The sequence below is a fragment of the Hydra viridissima genome, unplaced genomic scaffold (genome assembly GCF_058129835.1).
Source record: "Hydra viridissima isolate aposymbiotic clone 2 unplaced genomic scaffold, HvirCarnegie_v1 scaffold_1, whole genome shotgun sequence".
Lineage (NCBI taxonomy): Eukaryota > Metazoa > Cnidaria > Hydrozoa > Anthoathecata > Hydridae > Hydra > Hydra viridissima.
This window is the reverse complement of record NW_028324300.1, coordinates 9,017,564-9,039,477: the sequence shown is the minus strand read 5'-3', so window position 1 is coordinate 9,039,477 and position 21,914 is coordinate 9,017,564. Positions and strand designations below refer to the sequence as shown.

Below are 21,914 nucleotides of genomic sequence, written 5' to 3'. Positions count from 1 at the left end.
ATCACTTGATATAAGTTGGCGGATCACCTTGTTTTTTTGTAAAACAATCGTTAAAATTAAAGGAGTTCGATTCAAATAATCAAAATATTTGGCGGATCACTTGATATAAGTTGGCGGATCACCTTGTTTTTTTGTAAAACAATCGTTAAAATTGAAGGAGTTCGATTCAAACAATCATAATATTAGGCGGATCACTTGATATAAGTTGGCGGATCGCCTTGTTTTTTTGTAAAACTATCATTAAAATTAAAGGAGTTCGATTCAAACAATTATAATATTAGGCGGATCACTTGATATAAATTGGCGGATCACCTTGTTTTTTTGTTAAACAATCATTAAAATTAAAGGAGTTTGATTCAAATAATCAAAATATTAGGCGGATCACTTGATATAAGTTGGCGGATCACTTGATACAAATTGGCGGATCACGTTGTTTTTTGAGTTCATAAAATTTATAAAATATTATAAACTTATATACTTTTTTTTGTCGTTTAATAAAATTGTAATATGCAAGTTCCTTCGAAATATTTTATCGTTAGTGAATTTAAACTATATCTGAATCGTTTTTTTTTAATGAAATATAACTCGCTTTAGTAACGTTTAAATGATCCGCCCCGCCGTTTGTACCGTTTAAATGATCCGCCCCGCTGATCCGCTCCACCCCGCCGATTGTACCTACTCACCAACAGCTTACTAAAAACGGGATTTTTTTAAGAATGGCGGAAAACTTATTTAACACTAAAACCTGTAACACACTGAACGAATTCAAAAAAGCAAAAATTCAGTCATATTCTGACGTTGGCCCGACTTTGGTTCGACGTTTTATCACTTAAGTGATAAAATAAAGCAACGCTTCCGACGTTGTGCCAACGTTGGCCCAATGTATGTGTGCTAGCTGGGTGTGGATATACTATGAACATCCCAAACGATTTACGCCTTTTAAAATAAATTTGATGTTTTTCTTTTTCTAAGATCAATTTTGGTTTTCATTTTCTTATTCTTACTCCATGTAGCTGTGAATGTCAATTACTTTGTCTTGATAAGCAACATTATATGTCAATTATATGAACACATGGCATCTAAAGTAGTTTTGTTAATGTCTATTTTGGGTCCTTACTACTTCTAATATAAATAAACTTTAGCTGATTACATTTCAGTACTTTTTTAATGACACATTCCTCGTTGATTTTAGTAATTTGTAAAATATCTCAAAAAGCAGTTTTTACGCACAATTGTCGAATTAATAAAATTTCACATGCTTTTTATACAATATATAGTGGCCCGGGCCTTCTTACTCTGATGGGCCCCCGGAGCCTAGGGACTGCTGCAAATGGAGTGGGGTAGCTTTCGGGTCACCACTCCTCAGAGATTTTTTCTTTCTTTTGGTTTTTGAATGGCTAAGAAAAAGGTTAAAAAAGTTGTTCAGTTTAAAAAAATATTATGCAAATTTATTAATTTATAAAAATACAGTAAAAAAAGCTTCAAAAAGAACTTTTTATCACTTAAACTGATGAGTTTCCACTCAGTGTAAGGACCAAGGCAAATTACTAGCCGATATTTGTCGATACTTTATAGACTAGATTTCATTTATAAAAATTTGAAACCGATATAACTCTTTAAAAAAAAAAATCTACAAAATACAGTTTTGAAAGTTAAAAAGTAAAAAATACTCATGTGTTTTATGCATGTCTTCATAAAGTTTACACTTTCAAAAACACTCTGAAAAAAATCTTAAAACTGAATTTTAGACAAAAAAAGTTTAAGCTAAAAGCGTAAGTAATGCAATAGTATACCCCCGGTTTTTGATTTCGTAATAAAGATTTAATGAAAAAATAGAAAATACGGCTTAAGAAGACTTAATTCAAATTGTGTCCTTACTTTTGCCCCAAGCGCTTTATAAAATTTTTCTCATTTGTGAGCCAATGTGCGATATTACTTATCATTTGATCTATACAATAACTATATTTAAACTCCAACAAGTTAACATTAGAATTAAATCGATGCCTAAGTTCGCGTTTTTCCAAACACTGTTTTATAAAAATCAAGAATGTGTAAACACTTGCGCCAATATTTTCCTTGCAATTGTCTGGCCATCCAGTATCTGCCAAATGAAGAGCTGCAGTTTTAATGTGATATGATGTAAACTTATCTTTGAATACGCCATCTAAGCGTAGCACAGTGGAGTATTTGTATGACAAAACCGCTCAAAAGTCAAAAAATCAAGTTCGCATAAAAGTCTTATTAACTTTATTATTTTCAAGCTAGATAATTGCTTCATTAGATTATGTAACAGAAAATTCTTCTCGATTTTTCCTTTTGTCGTATTTTTGTTCAGAACGTGGCGTTGTTATTTGAAATTTCGTGGGAAAAAAAAATTCAAAAATTTGTGACATTTGCTATTGCAGCTATTATTATAATATTGTTCAGTTTTGAAAAAATAAACGGCTAATTATGGCAGAGGAAGGTATGACCTATATTTTAAAATAAAATTACATTAAATTTCTGTAGTTATTGTGCATAATATAAAGCGTTTTTATGATGGACTATTTGAGTTTTAATTTTCATATAAAATTATAATGTAATAATGTTTTTGTTAACAAGTATGGTCTTGTCGAGTTATAATTTTTTTACGAGCAATAACTATAGGCTGTAAACAATCAGATACTTTTGTAAAATTATCCGCCAACGTCCGCCACTTTTTATATTAACGCTTCAAAAATAGTGTGTAGACCATTTCGTAATATACACAATCTCGTAAAACGTCTTGAAATAGCTATAAAATAAATTCTTGTTGTCTAATTTTTGAATATTTTTGTACAAACTTAACCAAACTACGTAAATCTTAAATTGTATCTAATATATTAGACTATCAAACTATAAAATCTCAAAAAATATATATATATCTTATTTGTCTTTCATTAAGGTCACACCACTATGTATTTACTGATTTTATTATTTATCATGTAGATTCGACAGAAGTCAAAAAGTTGTTCACTAGAAGAGAGTTGTATGAAATAATGAAAGATTGTAAAGGTAAAAAATTTGATGAAAAGTTTTCGTTGTTAGAAGAACACCTTATAACAGTCATGAAATATCCAATAGATCAAAAAAGTACCATAACAAGAATTTTAAAATTCTTTAAGAGTGATTTCAAGAAAAGATGGATAGCTGCAAGTTATAAACAAGAAAGTTTTATAAAAAACAATAAACAATGGCTCAAATCAAACATCGAGCTACCTTATTGGTCAATAAACATTCGACAGAAACCTGGACGACCATCAAAATCATTTATAGAACTAAGTGATTGCAGCAAGCGTCGAAAAACTATGGATTTGCGCAAACAGGTCTCTGTTGATGAGTTGACGTATGCAGCCAGAATGAGCCAGCACACTTCAGGAAATACTGATGTTTCAAAATTTATTAAAGAAATTACGGCCACGCCTACCAGAGCAAAGAAATACCGAAAAGCATTTAACTCTGCTTTTAAAAAAGTAACTGTCAATAAATTAACACCTCAAGAGGCACTGGCACTGTTTGTAGAAGGCGATTTTACCAGAAAACAGTGGGAACTTATTCAAAGTAGAAACAAAAGTGTCTACCCCTGCTACTCAATAATACAACAAGCCAAAAAAGAATGTTACCCTAATAAGGAATCGATACAAGTAACCGAAACAACAGCTGAAATTCAACTACAAGCATTACTTGACCACACTACATTACGCTTATATAAATATGTCTCAGAGGTTGTAGAAAAGTGTTCAATTGAAGAAAAGAAAAATATGGTTTTAATATCAAAATGGGACTGTGATGGATCGCAACAAGCAAAATTTAAGCAAAAATTTCAAAACAACACCGACAGTGATGCAAATATTTTTCAAAGTTCTTTAGTACCTCTGAGAATGATTGTTAAAATTGATGGCCAACAGGAAAAAATTATATGGCAAAACTCAGTCACCTCATCTCCAAGGTTCTGCAGGCCCATGCGAATACGTTTCATTAGTGAATCTAAAGACATAACAATGGACGAGATAGAGCACGTAAAAAACCAAATAAGGAATCTCAGGGAAACAAGGTTGCCCAATGAAATTGGAAAAATAAAGCATACCTTGCTTTTTACAATGGTAGATGGTAAAGTGTGCAACGCTGCAACTGATACTACATCAACTATGAGGTGCTACATTTGTGGACAAACATCGAAAGATTTTAATAAATTGATTAAAAAAGAGCCAATCAATACGGAAACCATCTCATTTGGACTCTCGATTCTTCATGCAAGGATCCGCTTTTTTGAATTGCTTCTTCATTTAGCTTATAAAATACCTTTACAAAAGTGGCAAGCTCGATCAGACGAGGAAAAAAAAATTGTCAAAGAAGCAAAGAAGAAAATACAAACATCCTTCAAAGAAGAATTAGGGCTTCAAGTAGATATACCTAAAGCAGGGTTTGGAAATACGAATGACGGCAATACGTCAAGAAGATTTTTTTCAAACCCGGAATTATCTTCACAAATAACTGGTGTTAACTTGGATTTGATAAAAGGCTTACACGTTATTCTTGAAGTCATTTCAAGTGGATATAAAATTGATGCTGTTAAATTCGACGCTTTTGCTCATGAAACTGCTAAACTGTATATCAATCTGTATGGTTGGTATCCCATGTCTCCAACCATGCATAAAGTTTTGATGCATGGTGCCGAAGTAATAACTCATGCAATCCTCCCTATCGGCCAGTTATCCGAGGAGGCAGCTGAAGCCCGAAACAAACACTTTCGGCAGTACAGACAAAATTTTAGTCGAAAGTTTTCTCGTATCGACTGCAATACAGACGTATTAAATAGGCTGCTATTGAGTTCAGACCCATACATAAGTAGTTCTAGATCAAAACGGCATAAAAAAACGTTGCCTTTTTCCAAAGAAGCAGTCAATATGATGATCTCAGCATGAAGCTTTGATAAGCGAATATGTCTTTTTGTTAATAATAAATTACTCTTTAAAAAATTTTATTTTTTTAATTAAACATTTAATTTTAATAAAACTCTGTGTTTTAAACTAATAAAGCGAAAAAAAATTCATAAAATATTTTTGAGCGGTTTTGTCATACAAATACTCCACTGTGCGTAGCTTAAACGCAGCTTTAACAAATCGAATACACTTTTTTGCTATAGAATTTAGCTTATTTGTTGCCTCAACTTCTTTGAGAGAATATGACAACCTCCAAACATCAAGTTTTCCTTCAACCGGTTTAGGGACACAAAGACATAACTTTTCACCTATATAGAACATGTGCTTTTGCAAATCTAATACCATTTTCTGAATCAAAAAAAAAAAAAAAAAAAGAGTTGAAATGAATATGTATACATAATATGTATATTAACCATTTAAAATGGAATACTTTTATTGTATACTACTTATGAGGAAAATACAGTACGTCTCAATAGTTTAGACTGAATAATGTGTATCTATTAATTAGTTAATTGAATCTAAGTTGCACAAAACACATATATAGACAAATAAACATTATAGCTATTTTTTCGAGATGTGAAAAAAAAATTGTTTCCAGGAAAGAAAACATTAGAACTAAAGCTCTAAATAACTTGATCCAGCAGTGTCCAGTCTATTATGTAAAACTAAGATGTAAAGGACCATTGATTCAAAATTATAGTTGCTCAGAAAAGATTGATCTTTACATTTGACAGTACATAGCCAAGGTGATAACTGCCTATCTTTTCTTTAATCTACTGTTTTACAGGAAAGTACTGCTGAATTTATAATACTTCTGGTGAAAACTAAATGTCTGTTGTATGCTAAAGTAAAGAATAAACTTACAAGCCTATTAAAACTTAAATTCTTTAAAAATCTTAAGATAACTTAAATTCTGCAATTCTACTTTTCAGAGATAGGTAAGCAGAACGATTGGCTTAAAAAAAAATCAATAACATACCTTCTTTAAGAATTAGAGATATCCTTTTAACTAACAAACTTGGTAAACTAAAATCTATTTTATGTAATTGTTATTAATGTTTGTACACATATAATCAACAAATACAAAAATATTTGTTTTGGATTCATTAATTGATTTACTCTTTTATAAAATTCTATAAAATTTAGTGATATTTTATAAAATTTAATAAAGTTCTAATACTATTGAATTTTCATATAAGACTTACAAACATTCCTCGAACAAGTTCTATCATAGATTTTGAAACAAGGTACTAAGTCAACTTGATACCAAATAGTACCATTGCTATGGAGAACATTAATTTGAGTGGCAACTCCATGAAAAATCAACTTTATCTTTTTATTCACTACGTTTGCCCATTTTTGAATAAGTCCAAAAAAGAATTCACGGTAATTTTTGGCACTTATAAATTGATCATCATCACATGGATAAACTACCATAGCAGTAGTGCATTTGAGTTTACAAAGACCTTGTGAACCATCATTTTCAATTTCTAGAACCTCTTTTCGATCTGCTATCAACATAACATCGAATTCAAGAATATTTTCTCCGCAAATATTGAGCTCTTCAAATGAACTTCCTGAAATTAAAAATAGCATTTGCTCTTCTTAATATATGCTCTTAAAAATAAGATGAATTAATGTTTGCTTTTTACAATAATTGAATCAGCAAACAAATTATTTCAACACAACTCATTATACACATCCTACATTAAATATTCTTAAATCAAGTTGAAGAAATCATATAATGTAAAACACAGCATGAAGCATAATAAAAACCTGTGTAGGCTATTTCATCACATAAATTATAGTTATATTTTAGATAAATTTGAAGTAAATTTATTATTTCTTTCAAATCTTCAGTGGCATTCCTCATATTCTTTGGAACTGAGGCATATTCTTTATGAAATTTTTCTATTGCTTCACATAGTCGATCACTTTTCCACCATTCTATGTCTTGCTTGACAGAACCCATCCTGCAAAGAATTTATTTTATAAAATTAATAAATACAGTCATATCAAAGACTGTCAATTTGTCAAAAAACCCACATATTTGCATTTATAGGATTTTGATATCAGGTTTCATTAAGATCATAACTTTATTTTTTCCAGATAGTGTTACAATTATTTTATGCTACTTTGTGTACAACCAATTTAGTTCAGATACTCAGTAATATAATCATTCATCTGCCTAAAACAGGTTTAGCTGTATGTGTTTGCAATCAGAGCTTCAGTAATATTGGAGCTCTCAAAGTTACAAGAAATCTTCAAATTACACATTAAACTTATCTTTAACTTATTTTCAATCGAAATCGAAAGTAAAATAAACTTCCTCGATATTAAGATAATAAATAACACCAAAGGTAAATAAGAGTTTAAGGTTTACTGAAAAGAACCATTACAAGTATTCAAATTAACCCTCACTCAAATCACGATCAAAAAGTTTCAAGTGCAATTTTTAAAGTTTACGTACACCAAGGACGTATTAATAGATGGACATTCAACGGATTGTTATAGATCAAAGGTGCCGCCAATTAGCCCAAAACTATGCGTGTCACCGTCAATTTTCAAAATTCATGAAGCAGATATTCCAACTTCCACCCGTCAATTTATAATTGTGCATTTACTAATGCTTATGGTTATAAAAGACAAAAAAATTAATTAAGAATAGCTCACAAATCTGAAAAAGATTGATTTGAGTGATGAACTTTGCTTATTAAAAATTTAACTGTGTTTAAACTTTGACGTCTAAAACTAGGCTTTTGCAAAAAGGCTATGTTTGGTTTACTAGAATGGATAGAGTAAAGTGAAACAAATTTTCCTTATTAAATTGAAGCTGCTATGATATAGTTTAAAGGTCGAATAAGATATTTTTAGTGTTCTTTTCACCCCACTCTCAGATTATGCTTCCCACCTTGAGTATTTCTTATATTTGTCGGAAATGTCGAACTTATTTGCCTCGCTTTTTTTTCTCTTGAATTTGTTTAGTTTTTTTTTTTCGCGAACGTCCTAGTTATAAATTTTCTTATTTTCGATACCTAAATCGCATTTTATCTAAAGGTATTATAACTAAAAGTATCTTAAAGTTCATAAAAAACTATTGTTTTCAGAAGTTGGAAAAAAATATTAATTATGTATTTTAAATGAACATTTTTGATGAAGCATTTTTAAACAGTCAGTCATGTAAAGCTACTTTAACTTATAATGATCTTATTATTTTTATTATTACTGTTACTAATATAACCTCAGACAATCAAAAAGTTCATCCTGAATATTTATGCAAATCATGTTACATGGTCTTATGCAGGTTAGATTTAAAATCAAAAAAAGGCTTTGAAGCTGAGAGGAATGATAAATTTTTCACTTTTTCTGAACACACAGAAACCTATTATGTATGTGACACACTCACAAGTTGGAAGAAGTAAAAAAGTACATGTGATAAGTATTCATTAAGAGTTAAAAGCATTTGCATTAAAACATGATTTTGACTGTTACAATGAAAATAACAAAAATTATTTTGTAATAGTTAAAATCAATAGTTATCGCCAATCAAATGGCATGTGGGGACTAATTGTTTTAAATTGTGAAGTACCATTATCCAATAATGTTAATAATAAATCTCTTCCAGATCTAATAAATCTTCAATCTGCTAATACCATATTCTCCTACATTTCATGCATAAACATCTGTAAATGTAACAATGACTTCATCTTTTTTTTAATCTGAAATAAATTTTCTGATTTTAAAAATTTCCGAAGCACATCAAATGAGGATGTTAAAATAATTGAAACAAAAGAAGGCAATACAGTTGAAAACTTTAAAGTTATTAGACATAAAGATTGTTTATTAATGTTTAGATTGTCTGTTGTGATTTTAGTACCATCTACCATACTAACTTGCCTGTAATAGAATCCAGGTTAAAGAGTAACAAAAGTTAATCATCTATTACCCTTAAATAGCCATTTTTTAACTGTGCAGATATTCTTACACCAGTATATGTAATAAATGTAATAAAGGCAACTTGCATTCTTCTATATGAAGTTCAATACAACAAATGCATTACAAAAATTTACAGTTTTGAATAGTTTCTAAAATCAAAATTAAGAATTATTACAATATTTTCATAATCTGGGAGTATTTGCAAATATAAATTAACACCCGTTTAGACGTTAAGTTCCACAACATGTGAGTATAAGCACCCTTTTAGTGCCAATATAACATTTCATGCTTTTTAAAATTCAATTCTCTAAGATATTTATTGTGACATTTCGGACAGGGAAATTTAGCTATTAAGCGTTTTTCTGTTTTTTTCAGCATTTTGGTTTCTTCTTCTGCAATCAGCTTCTCTGTAGGAATCGCTGGTGGTATGAGCTCTAATTCAAAATCCTCTGATAACAAGTCCGTTTACTCTTCAAGATCTATCTCAATAAAATCATCCACAACTATTTCAATATCGTTATCAATATTTTCAAGCAAAAAAGAATAATCTTCTTGATTAATAGCAAAGTTTTCTGTCATACTCATTTTATGTGTCGCTGCTCAAAAAAATACTTTTCAAAATATTTTTATTGGATAGTCAAGACCATGTTTTTCCGACGTCGAAAAAAATAAAAATACTCCCCGGTTTCGCAATTATCACCTATTGTTTCACTCCATATGCAGTGATTCGTGTTTATAAAATGAAGTTCTCTAATTCAAGTATTCAATGAAGATGGTTACGACGAAAGCCAACTGGTAAGTATTGCAAAGCGAAATTAGAAAAAACGGTCCATAAAGAACAATAAAATTCAATCCGAGTATGTTGCCCTCCATATAGTGCCATTACCGTGGATATTATCACTATCCCCAAAATTAAGAAAATTATTTAGAGAAGTTGGATTTATAGAGTGGTTTTCAAATCAAATTCTAATTTAAAATCATTGCTAATATGTAGAAAAAAATCGAAATTGCCACGCAATAGCCAACCTAGAACTTATTTAATTGAATGCAACTGCAAAAAGAGAAACGTAGGCGAAACGAAGTTACAAATAGAACTCGAACTTAGTAACATCTAAAAAGTTTAAACGCGGGCAAAAATTATCAGTTGCAATAGCCTCCTATAGTAAGTTTTGCATCGAAGAGTATAATTGGAAGAGGACTAAAACTCTTAAAGTAGAGACAAAAAAATTTGATCTAAAGGTCCATAAAGCTCTTGAAACACAGAGGTACCAATATTCCCCTTAAAATGATAGAATTAAGCTTGATAGTAGGAAGTTTGTTAAAACTAAATTTTGGACTCCATTTTTCACATTTTTAAGTAAAAAAAAAGAAAGAAGCCATTCAACATTTTAAATTGCTTTTAACAACCAAATAAGTTTTAGGACCTGATGATGCTGGTGACCATAGACCAGCGAAATTTCTTGTAATAAATTATCATTTGTATTATGAGAATTCGTATTATTAATAAGAAAACATTAGTTTTTTCTTTAAATATAAGCACAAAAATATATATTGTTTTTATCTACCATATCTAATAAAAAATATTTTAAATGACATAACTAAGTAGCAAAAAGGTAAATGTAATTGAACGAGTTAATGTTTGAATTGGTCTGTAATTGACAAACTGTCATTTAGATCCAGGGTTGTATTCGGTCATGCGAGAAATGGCCGAATGTAACCCTGGATCCAAAGAAAATCTGTCTCTTTTTACTAAAAAAAGAACACACTGATCTTTTTTTTTAAATATCATTTTTTCCAGCTACTTATTATGTTGAATAAAGATAGTAATTTTTAACATATTTAAATATTTAATAGTTATGTGTTATAAATAACGTTTTTTAAAACTATATTTAATAAATAGTCAGTCTGATAGTTAAGGGATGCGAATCATGGTCCGGCCACTTTTTGCCCTTTTTGTGTCTTTTTGACACGTTTTGTTCTTCACCAATCTGACTACTTTTCAAGGCACCTGACTTACATATAGAAAAAAAATGACAGCAGATTTGTTTGTTAAAAAATTTGTTTCTTTGCAATAGTTTTTGTTTGGTGTCCTAGCAAAAGACTGAAAATCGAAAGCAGCATTGACATATTTTACTCTCTTATTATTCAGAAGGTAAAAATACAGTTAAAGCAAGGCGAAAGTTATGTGATGTGTATAGTTATGATGTATTGACCGAACAACAATGCCAAATTTTTTCGCAAAAGTTTGTTCCGGCTATTTTGATGTTAAAGATGTGCCACGTTCTGGAAAGTCAACTGAAACTGAAGAAAACAAAATAAAGGGATTGATAAATGCAAACCATCTAATAGGAAGTCGCAAGATTGTTGAGACGTTAAATTTGTCGAATTCGACCGTTCATGACCACGTGAAATGTCTTAGCTTACTTTCAAAACTTGACATATGAAAAGTTTAGACTGAAATTTACTTAGTCGCATTAACTACTGTAGTTTGCTTCTCTAACGTTAAGAAAATGATCCATTTTTGAGTCGAATGATTACTGGCGACAAGAAATGGGTTGTTTACAAAAATGTTAAGCGCAAGAGATCATGGAGTAAGAAAGATGAACCAGCTCAAATTACTTCGAAGGCCGATATCTACCAAACATAGGTTATGTTATCTGTTTGGTTGGATTTCAAGGAGATCTTTTTTTTTTTTTGAGCTTTTTTCGGACAATATCACGATTAATTCTGCAGAGAACTGTGATCAACTAGACAAATTGACTGATACACTAAAACAGAAAAGGCTGGAATTAAGTGAGACTGCACTAAGATTTCGCTTTTTTTAACATCTAAGCAAACATATCCCGTGACCAGTTTGACCAGTGTTCAGCTTGTTTCTTGCTTTTTTGTAACATTCTTTTTTGCATTTTGAATGGGGACAGCTTATTGATTTGCTTCAAACACTTGAAGAACTGTTTTTCTACTTCTTTTTTTGTAATGAGTCGGTTTTTGACAACAACTGGTCTTGTACTGGAGGCTCAGTTACAAATGGAACTTTTGCCTAAGCCTCACAATAAAGAAGAGTACCAAACTGCACATACCGATGAGTCTAAATTTCTTCCCTCTTTGTGAGATTAAACGCATTATGCTGATGATAAAAGAGGTATACCTTGATGGTATACAGTGGTTTGGCCATTCAGTGTGCATAATTGATTAGCCCAGTAGTCCTTCAGTGAGTTTTTGATGGTAGACTGCCAATAACAACCATTGTCAACTCGATGAGTTGTAATCTATGACTCTTGAGTGTGAGTTTTTTCACCAGTTATAACTTATCAAGTAGCTTTAAATATTTTGAAGGTTAAAATGTATGAAGAGTTTGATGGTCTGTAGTACAAGGTGAATATTTTAGCCAAAGTCAGTTCTATTATATAGTGACGACAAACTAACCACATGAACTTTCTACCAACTTTTCTTTTCAGAAGAACACACACGCCATTGTAAAGAACACACACGTCAAGTAAACTTTCAGTTAAACTTTGCGATACTTCGTTGTAGTTGTTAGTTAAAACAAGTGACTCTTTGTTCCAAACAGTAATTTTAAAAGTCTTTTTTGAAGACTGATAATTGATATTTGAACATTGGTCGCTGTCATAAGTTCGTTTACTTAAATCTTAATTTGTTTGTTCAAATCTAAGAGAAGTACACAAAGTAGACATTTGGTTAAGGTTATGATTTGTTACCTCTGGACATTTAAAATTATCATCTGTAAACACATTTCTTGAGCGCTGAATATAACTTAGATTAAATGAAGCGTTGCACAATGACTCAAAACAACAACAAAAAAAAAAACCCTCGCATTTTTTTTTTAAATAAAATGTTTTTTTTTTTAAATAAAATGTTTTTTTTTTTAAATAAAATGTTTTTTTTTTTAATGATATTAAATTACAATGATTATTTACTTAAAAAGTAATACTTATTTTTTTCCGAAAACTTATTTTTTATATTTCATAGTTAAAATGAGAGATTTTTGTTAAATGAAAGTGGAGACTTTAATTCTGTTTTAAAAAAAGTTTTAAAAAGTGGAGACTTTAAGTCTGTTTTTACCACTACCAAAATTTTTTGACTCTATTTCAAATATATCAAAAAAAAAATCTGTTTTTTTTGTTCAATAGAACATATAGATATTTTTTGCTTAAAATATCAATAAATATTTCAAAAAATATTCCACTGAGTTCCAAGGAAATATTTTTTCAAGGGATAATACGGTCTTTTTTAAAGGGATTTCTACGGTCACCTGCGGTATAGAGAGGTGTTAAAGAAGTACAAATGTCAATGGATCCATAAAAACCTTGTTTTCCGCAAAACAAAACAAATGAAAATGGCAGAAACATGAGTTTGAGTTTTTTACTTGTATAACTTGTTTTAACATATCAAATATAGTTTTAGGAAACACAGTTTCGACATATACTACTTAGATGTTAAAATATTTATTGTCAATTTTTAAATCGTTATCCAAAAATTTTTCAAAAGTTTTGGATAAGGATTTATTACTCGATATGTACAACAACATATTTGAAATCTCTTTACTTAACAACTTCAGTATTTTCTGTAATATACTTATAACATTATTTACTTAAATGCTTATATAGCATTATATGAGACCTAATGTTATAATTCTCAAAGCAATAATCACATAAAATGTTAAACAGTGTAAATTAAAAAATTATGTAAAGTGTTAAAGAATCTTATCCTGAATTTACGTGAGTTAGGAATGTATAAATTATGATTAAATAAGGGTTTTCTTAACGAAGTGAAAAAAATTAACGAATTTCGCAAAGAAATTTTACTTGAGCTATATTTATTTCAAAGGTAAAGAAAAAATTAAAACAATGTGGTAGAAATTATAATGCATTTACAGAAAAAGAATATCAATGGCTTCATGGAAATCTTATGACCAATAAAAATAGCCATTTTGGTTCTGGAAAGCCCAGTAAACGTTGGGGGGTCCTTAGAGAGCGAAGGAAAAGAGAAAAAATAAAAAACTAGCTGATGAACACTAAAAAGCTCTATCTTTAGCCTCTGCAAGAAGAACAAATGCTGCTGATGAAAAAAATAAAGCTTAAGTTTTTTTTAAAAAATTCTAATTTTTTAGAGATGGTTTTCCTTTATGTATGAGTGTAGAGGAAGCTCTTGCATTGGGGGAATATAACTTAATTAATTATTTAATTATTTTATATAACTAGATATCTTGTTAATATAAAGTTATATTAACAAGATATCTAGTTATATAAAATAATTAAATTTTTTTCCTCTAAACGTTTATTTTATATATACGAAATTTGTCATTTCATAAATGTGACCCATCTGACCAAAACCAGTCACATGTATAAAATTTTAAGTTTTGAGTGTGATACATATTTGAAAAGGTATAATATTCTGCTTTAAAATGATGCAAAAATTATTGCTCTAGCTTGACCTTAGCCAAAGTTATGAGCAAAAATGTATCATCTATATTAAAATTTTAAAACGGAAAAAAACGTAAAACTCACAAAAATCACCAAATTAACCATCAAAAAATTATTTTTTATTAAAAGTTAAGCTTGAATAGCAAAGAAAAGTTAATTATGTAAACAATTATGCAAAAAAATAAATAATGATAAAAATTGAATTTTTGAGATGTTTTGATGGTTTTCTCAATATAACATAACGCGACATCCGACTGGTTTTGGTCAGATGCGTCACAAATTAGGATTTTTTTAAGGCATAGGACTTTGTAAGGTCACACCACGGTGTGCTAAATCTGAGACTATTAACTACAATTATTTTTTATTATTAATACAATTATTTTTCTTTGTGTTTCTATACATATTCTTGATAATAAAATAAATTTATACGATTTTCACCCTTTTTTTTCACATTTCGTTTTATATTTTCTTTGAGTACGTAAAAAACTGCAGCGAAAATAGTACAAGACCCAACCTTCGATTTTCATTTCTTAAAATCCGATGTGGAAAACAGGTTATATTTTGAATTTCAAGATCGAGTCGCATTGTGGTTTAGCGTTATTGAGATGAAAATAAGTTTTAAGTAATAGGGATGAATTAAGTGTTTGAATTGAATGTGGTTTACATTCAAAATCTGTTATTTGGTTTATTTTTGTGGTTTATATTCAAAATCTGTTTTTTCTATATTTAGAATAACTAAAACCAATTTGTTTGCTTTGTAAGTGTATAGAAAATAGTGAAAAAGCCCTTCGCTGTTTTTTATACACTTACAAAGAAGCTTCGTCAAATAGATGAAACAGATCAAAACTGTGTAATCTTTCACAATCTTGCCTAAATCCAGTATTTTTACGGTTTTTTGAAAATTTAATTTTTAATCGTATCTATTTATAGTAACAATTATATTACGGCAATTATAAAACGTATTGCAATACGAATTTCTTGAAAACGAAAAAAATTTTCATATTACGAAACATCGTGATCACAAAAAAAAAAAATCACTAATTCCTAATTTTGCACATTAATTTTTAAACGAAAAAATTGTTTAATATTTTCAGTAAAGATTTTGATTTTTTCATAAAGTTCGAGAAAGTTCGCGTAAATACTTTTGTATTTGTTTTTAATATCAACGTCGTTCTTATAAAATAAATACTTAATGTATAAGTTTAAGTGTATATACTCTGTACAGGGGCGGATCTAGCTTTTTTTTTGAGGGGTGCTGAGCAAGTATGTACTGCGAAGATATGTTCATTACTCCCCCCCCCGCACGCTTTGCGAAGGGGGGGGGGGGGGGTCATAAAAAAAGGTTTTTGTAAAGTACGGGGGAGAGAGTCACCCAAAAGTGTACAAGTTTGTTTAAGAGGTGTTCAAGGCAACGAATACGTACGTAGTTTGACTATATTTTTCATCAACTTTTTAAATTTTCAACCTCTTTTTTAACAAAAGAAAAGGCTATATCCCTCTGGGTCTTTTACCTGTCTGCCCATCTTTTTATACCCTTTAAACTGCCCGTATTTTGATTAAATAATCAGATAAGAAAGGTTACAATTCTTATAAACATATCTATTTTATTTCCATAATAGTATTTTGTATGCAAAATAACACAATTGTATTACAACTCACTATTAAAAATAATTATTAATACTATGATATAATATATTTGTGTTTTCATCAGTTCTTCGAAATTTGGTAACATCAGTTTGAGAAAAAATAATTGGATGGTTTGAATAAAAATCTGCATTTGTATATAATTCGATACTGGTCAAATATCTAAAGTATTCTGACAAAGATTCGTTTCCAATTAATGATATAGAACAAGCATTAAATAAACAGTTTCCGTTTGGAGAAGTTCTAATAAAAAAACAAAAAATTAACATGAGCGAGGTAACATAATTTAATAATGTTATGCTACAAAATAATTATTACACAATTTTAAGTCATAAAATAACTTACTGGTAAATCATTTACTAAATGTAATTTTGGTATTATTCAAACATAAAATAAGTTATAACATAATTGATTATTTTCTCCTTGAAATATGATATAAATATATTATACTTAAGCATGAACAAAATTTTACTAGAAAAATATATTTTTAAATTTTAAGCACCTAGGACAAAATTTTACACATCTTTCAGCTTAAAATAAAAATAAGTTTGTAGTAAAATGTTTAAGCAAAACAAGTTATATATGATTTCTTTATTTGCTATTATTTTAACTATTAATCAACACACACACACACACACACACACACACACACACACACACACACACACACACACACACACACACACACACACACACACACACACACACACATACACACACACACACATAAATATTTCGTTTGTTTTTTTATTTTTAAATTAATATAATTATTTAAGAAACAAATTATTACCTCACTGGTTGAAAATCGCTTTCTGCTCTAAATCATTGAGATGGGAAACTGTATATTTGAAACTTTGCATATTTTATGCATTACACTTTGTTTAGATTTTCCATTAAACAAAAATTTTTCTCTAATAGTATTATGAGCTTTGACAATAACATTAGATAAAAACGATACCTTTTTTGATTGAATCCTATTTTCATCTAAAATACATTTTAAAATAATTTGAAGCATTGAATCCGCCATGTTTAGAACACTTAACCTACGAGTTAACCAAAAGCTTAGTGAAAACCCTTTTTTCTGATTTATGCGTGATTGGCTTGCACCCTTCAGAGATCTTTCTGATTGGGTCAGCACCCCTCAGAACCAGTTTTGATTAGCTTAAGAAACCAAGCCAATCAAAAATAGCTTCTGAGGGGTGCAGGCCAATCAGAAATAATTCTGAGGGGAGCAGGCCAATCAGAAAGCGACTATACTGGAGTTTCCTAGTCGAAACATAAATATATATAAAATACGCTAGCGCTAACACAACAACAAAGATAGTTATTTTCGACATCCTTCACAAAAAAATGAAATCGCAAATTTTGAGTTAAATAAAATATTTTAACAATTTAATTTTTATATATAAAAAAATGCAACAAAATAGTAAACTTTGCTTGTTGAAAGTTGACGGGTGCTGGAGCACCCTTTGAACCCCTCTGGATCCGCCCCTGCTGTAGTAAAATGAAAAAAGGTGTAGTTTTTTAAAGGATCTACCCTGAATGTTAATATATCATTATAAGTAATTTTGCGCTAATTTTAAAATGTAGATAATTGTACTACAAATCCAATATTACCTCAATAACCATTTGTAATATCGGCAAATATCATTAAAATGTTGTCATTACAAAAATGTAATCCCAATGCAACCACTAAAATTATAATACCAAAATTGCGTCAATTGGGTAATATTGAGCCAATATCGTTAAAATAAATGACATTACAGTAATGGAAGAGTCGAAGATAGCAGAGAATCTTCCACACTGAGTCTAATTTCAAAATATTATTGAAACAAATATAATCTGAATTGAATGTTGGTGCATTTAGAAAAACTGTTAAATGAAGCCAAGCCATTATTCATAAAACCAATTAAACAATGGAAAGGTTTAAATAAAAAAAATATAGATATTTTTTTGTAGCCAAACAAAAGAACTGAACTAAAACCCATTGATAATAATATGGCAAATCTCTAATAAATTAAGTAAACAACATGCTCAGCAGCGTTTTCCAAGTATTTCAACGAAAAGGAGGGATAACTAAATGTTAACTCAAGAATTTTCCTTTTTGAAAAATTTTTAATTCTTTTTAAAAAAAAAATTGTATATGGCCGTTAAAGTAATGTGCCAGTTAAATTCTGAATTTTCTTACATTTTGAAGTTTATCAAGTTAATTTACAAATTATTATGAGGGAATTTATCCTTTTTTGTGTTTTCTCTTTAGTAATTTTGTAAAACTTTACATATGCAAAAAGACTTTAAACTTGACGATCACGGTTATAATAAGACAACCTTTATGCTTTGTGTATATACGTAATGATTGAAGGTTTATTTGTGCAATTTTCAAATTGTTCTTGATTTTAAACCACTAAATTATTTTAACTTTGAATCTTTGAAATTACCAAGTTCAACTTCAATTTGTTGCATGATAACTGATTTTGCAATTTCAATCAAAATGAAGTCCAAAATGAAGTCCAGAATCATTTCTTCTTGAATTACAATCAAAATCGAAGCTCACAAATCAAACACTTTGAAGATGGTTGTGAAAAAAAAAAATTCATCAAGTATTGATGCATTATACTGATACTGGTAAAGTTGTGAACTCAAAGAATTTGGATCCTAACTGGTAGAGAGCTGAAGATAATAAAAAATTAAAAAACATTTGTAAGCCAAACACTCATAAGAACGTTTAACCACCTATAAACTCAAAACTTTAACTACTAGTGAGGTGATTTTACTACTAGTGAGGTGAAGAAAAAACGGAGAATTAAATCTATGAAGAAAATCCCTGGTCTAAAATATGTGAAAGATCATTTAGAAGATTGTACTGACCTTCTGTTGCATTTTATGGCGAAAAGTTCTCTATTATGGACAATGAAACTTTCTGTTCAGTTAATCTATCTCAGGTAACAAGTAACAGTAATAAAATGGCATCGGTAAAGTTAATACTGAAGTTTTCTGGATTTTGAGCAATTAAAGTACAAAGAGTGGAATCAGAAATGTGAGACAATCTGTAAATTTAAGAAAACTTTAAAATTTTGAAGGAAATGGCCAAGAAAAATGGTACTAATCTATTTATTCATTTCAAGCGTGCGATGGTGGTCTTAAAGAACTTTACAATTACAAAAAATTTTTTTTACATCTAAAAGTTTTCATTTTATTTTTTTTGAGCGCAGTTGAACTTTGAGCACGCTTTAAATATTTGAAATCAAAGTAATTGAATTAGTAAGGATAAAAAGACGACGTTGATTAAACATGACAGTTGCAAGTCATATTAAGGCTGAAAATCCAAGAATTGAGATAATTTTTAACCAGTCGATGGCAACAAATCAGGATGATTTAATTTTATTGAATATAAGAATACCTTGATTATGTAAACATAGTCATAAAAAAAACTGCTAAAACAATCTGCACATTCCAGCCATTCTACAGCCCAATCCTAACATTTAGAAAACGTTTTAAGATTTCTTGGTCACACAACCAAAACAAGAAAATTTTGCAGATAAATTTATAACGCAGGATGAAGATTTTTATTGTAAAAGAAAAAACATTTCGCAGTTTAATTTTCAATAAAATTACATTTTAAAAATTTTATTTGCAAAAACACCACAGCATTTAAACGTTTTTAAAAACAAATAAAGTGGTACTTCATTTCTAAAAAGAAAAAACCAGTAAACTTAATCCGTTTAGTAATTTAGTAGTTTTGAAAATTACTCTACATCAAAAGTTCAGCGTGTTTTTATTGATAGCGAAAATTTGTTTCACAAAAATTTATCTTAATATAATATAAAAACAAAAAAATAAAAAATAAAATTTCGAAATTTTTTCCAAAACCAGATTGACCTAAAATTTTAACGGGAAGAATAAAACTGAAAACGTCTAAAGGAAACTCCAAATGATCAGGGAAATGCTTAAAACTTCTAAAAACAGCGATCAATTTCTAAGACTTCATTTCTTTTGCAAGACAACATTAATCTTCAGAGGTAAATCAGGATTCGCAAAGTATTCTGATTGCAAACATAAAAGTATGAGGATTATTACTGATTTAATGTAATGGAGGATAAAAAAAACCTCCAACATCCTCAAATACATTTGTAATTTTTTAAGAATAAGAACTCTTAAGGTAATAGCACAAACCTGCAGCATACTCTCTCACATTATCAGGCTTTTCTTTGCACACATCACTACAGTATAAAATACTTTTAGATCATCATGATCATCATCATGATCATCATAATCATGATCATCATCATGACCATCATCATGATCATCATCATCATCATGATCATCATCATCATGATCATCATCATCATGATCATGATCATCATGATCATCATGATCATCATCATGATCATGATCATCATGATCATCATGATCATCATCATGATCATCATGATCATCATGATCATGATCATCATGATCATGATCATGATCATCATCATCATCATCATCATCACTATCATCATACCTTACAAAACTTTGAAGTAGGCGATCAATTTCTGGATGTTTCCGCAAATAATTTTCATTTGATATCCTTGTTTTAATCTGAATGCAAATGAAAATAATAGCAAACTTTTTTAAAAATAGACAACTAAGAAATACATTACAAAAACATTTTTCTCAGATTTTGCAAAAATCACAACACTAGTTGAAGTTTAGCATTCTTTAAATAACTATTATTGTCAATACATTTTGATAGTATATAAATATCTAAAACAAGATAAAAAGAAATTCATAACTATGTTCGTTTCTTATATATTTTAGATGCAACAGCTGTACAATTTCTTCAAGGGTTTTCAATAAGTAATAATCTAAAACATTATTTCTCATTCCAGTTTAACTAACCATAAAAATTGGTATAATTTCTATTTCTGAACTGCAAGTCACCTATTAGGGGCAGCAAATAGTTGCTACAAATTACCAATTTAAGATTTAGACATGTACTATTGTATAAATTATATGGCCTTGTGTATAACTTTGAATAAAACAAATTTTAAAAAAACTTTTTTTAAATATAGGGGAAAAAATAAGTTTTATTTTTTGATAGCTGCAAAAAAAAAGCAATGAGTTTGAAAAATAAATTATTTAGAATGAGCATAGGTTTTAATTTTGAGCATTTTTGTAATACAAAACCAATAAAAAAAACATCTACCTTGAAAGAGTTTAATTTTGCTTGCTGATCAATTGTCAAAGCTTCTGAATCATTTTTTTCAATACCCCTTAAGTCATCCATTATGAATGGCTAACTTTCATCACCAGTTTTGTAGTGCCACATTGACAGAATTTTTAACAGTTTAAATGTCAAAATTTATTACACACATAGTCTATTACTGTAATAAAATTCTACATTCTTTACAATACATATATGGATACTTATTATAGCGTGTGTAAATAATGTGGCAATCTACTTTTATATAATGGCAGTATAAAACATATTTCTAATTACTTTAGTAGATTTGTTTAATTTAACTGTTCTGCATCTCAGCTAATCACCTCACCATATTTAATTTACATCTATCTTATTAAAAGTCTTCTTTAACTGAACCAAGCTATCAAAAAACATACTTCTCAATGTTTATTTATTTTAAATAAATAACTTGCTATACACAGTAACTATGCAACCTTTTTGCAAACTTGTTATTAGCTAGAATAAGCATCCTAATTTTAAGTACCTTAGAAGTTGCAAAGTAATATTATATTTCAACAAGTCCTTGTAAATGATATGAGACCAGTATTATAGCTTATTTCAATACATACGCTTTAATTAAAAGCATATTTTGATTAAAATAACCACTATCAGTTTTGAAATGCATAGAAATTCTGTAAACAGAAAGACGATTTATGAAAATCATGACAACCCGGTAACCAATATGGCGATGCTTAAATTCTCTCT

General features: G+C 29.3%; 3 protein-coding genes and 1 long non-coding RNA gene across 8 annotated transcripts; 1 reads left to right on the top strand and 3 right to left on the bottom strand.

Annotated features, from left to right (window-relative positions):
- Nucleotides 1–1,219: 1,219 nt before the first annotated feature.
- Nucleotides 1,220–7,466, bottom strand: LOC149893241 (cyclic GMP-AMP synthase-like receptor). Of its 4 annotated transcripts, XM_090080939.1 has the most exons (5): nucleotides 6,738–7,466; nucleotides 6,167–6,538; nucleotides 5,122–5,269; nucleotides 1,879–2,175; nucleotides 1,220–1,397 (listed from the first exon to the last, which is right to left on the bottom strand). In XM_090080939.1, the coding sequence occupies exons 1-5, from the start codon at nucleotides 6,931–6,933 to the stop codon at nucleotides 1,292–1,294; spliced, it is 1,119 nt and encodes a 372-aa protein (XP_089937065.1). In that variant the 5' UTR covers nucleotides 6,934–7,466; the 3' UTR covers nucleotides 1,220–1,291. The 4 variants fall into 4 exon arrangements, with proteins under 4 accessions (XP_089937065.1, XP_089937070.1, XP_089937080.1 ...); XM_090080944.1 differs by lacking the exon at nucleotides 6,738–7,466 and having other exon boundaries at nucleotides 5,122–5,309; nucleotides 6,167–6,428; XM_090080954.1 differs by lacking the exons at nucleotides 1,879–2,175; nucleotides 5,122–5,269 and having other exon boundaries at nucleotides 6,738–7,459.
- LOC149893242 (uncharacterized) lies at nucleotides 2,154–5,084 on the top strand. 2 transcript variants are annotated; one of them, XM_090080926.1, is made up of 2 exons: nucleotides 2,154–2,464; nucleotides 2,968–5,084. In XM_090080926.1, the coding sequence occupies exons 1-2, from the start codon at nucleotides 2,452–2,454 to the stop codon at nucleotides 4,941–4,943; spliced, it is 1,989 nt and encodes a 662-aa protein (XP_089937052.1). In that variant the 5' UTR covers nucleotides 2,154–2,451; the 3' UTR covers nucleotides 4,944–5,084. The 2 variants fall into 2 exon arrangements, with proteins under 2 accessions (XP_089937052.1, XP_089937057.1); XM_090080931.1 differs by lacking the exon at nucleotides 2,154–2,464 and having other exon boundaries at nucleotides 2,691–3,033; nucleotides 3,144–5,079.
- An 8,279-nt stretch (nucleotides 7,467–15,745) lies between the features above and the next one.
- Nucleotides 15,746–17,357, bottom strand: LOC149893240 (uncharacterized). Its single transcript, XR_016445724.1, has 3 exons — nucleotides 16,944–17,357; nucleotides 16,776–16,802; nucleotides 15,746–16,228 (listed from the first exon to the last, which is right to left on the bottom strand). It is a non-coding gene; the product is annotated as an uncharacterized LOC149893240 (long non-coding RNA).
- A 1,819-nt stretch (nucleotides 17,358–19,176) lies between these two features.
- LOC149893239 (RIIa domain-containing protein 1-like) lies at nucleotides 19,177–21,914 on the bottom strand. Its single transcript, XM_090069076.1, has 4 exons — nucleotides 21,174–21,914; nucleotides 20,490–20,566; nucleotides 20,159–20,205; nucleotides 19,177–20,028 (listed from the first exon to the last, which is right to left on the bottom strand). The coding sequence occupies exons 1-4, from the start codon at nucleotides 21,252–21,254 to the stop codon at nucleotides 19,970–19,972; spliced, it is 264 nt and encodes an 87-aa protein (XP_089925202.1). The 5' UTR covers nucleotides 21,255–21,914; the 3' UTR covers nucleotides 19,177–19,969.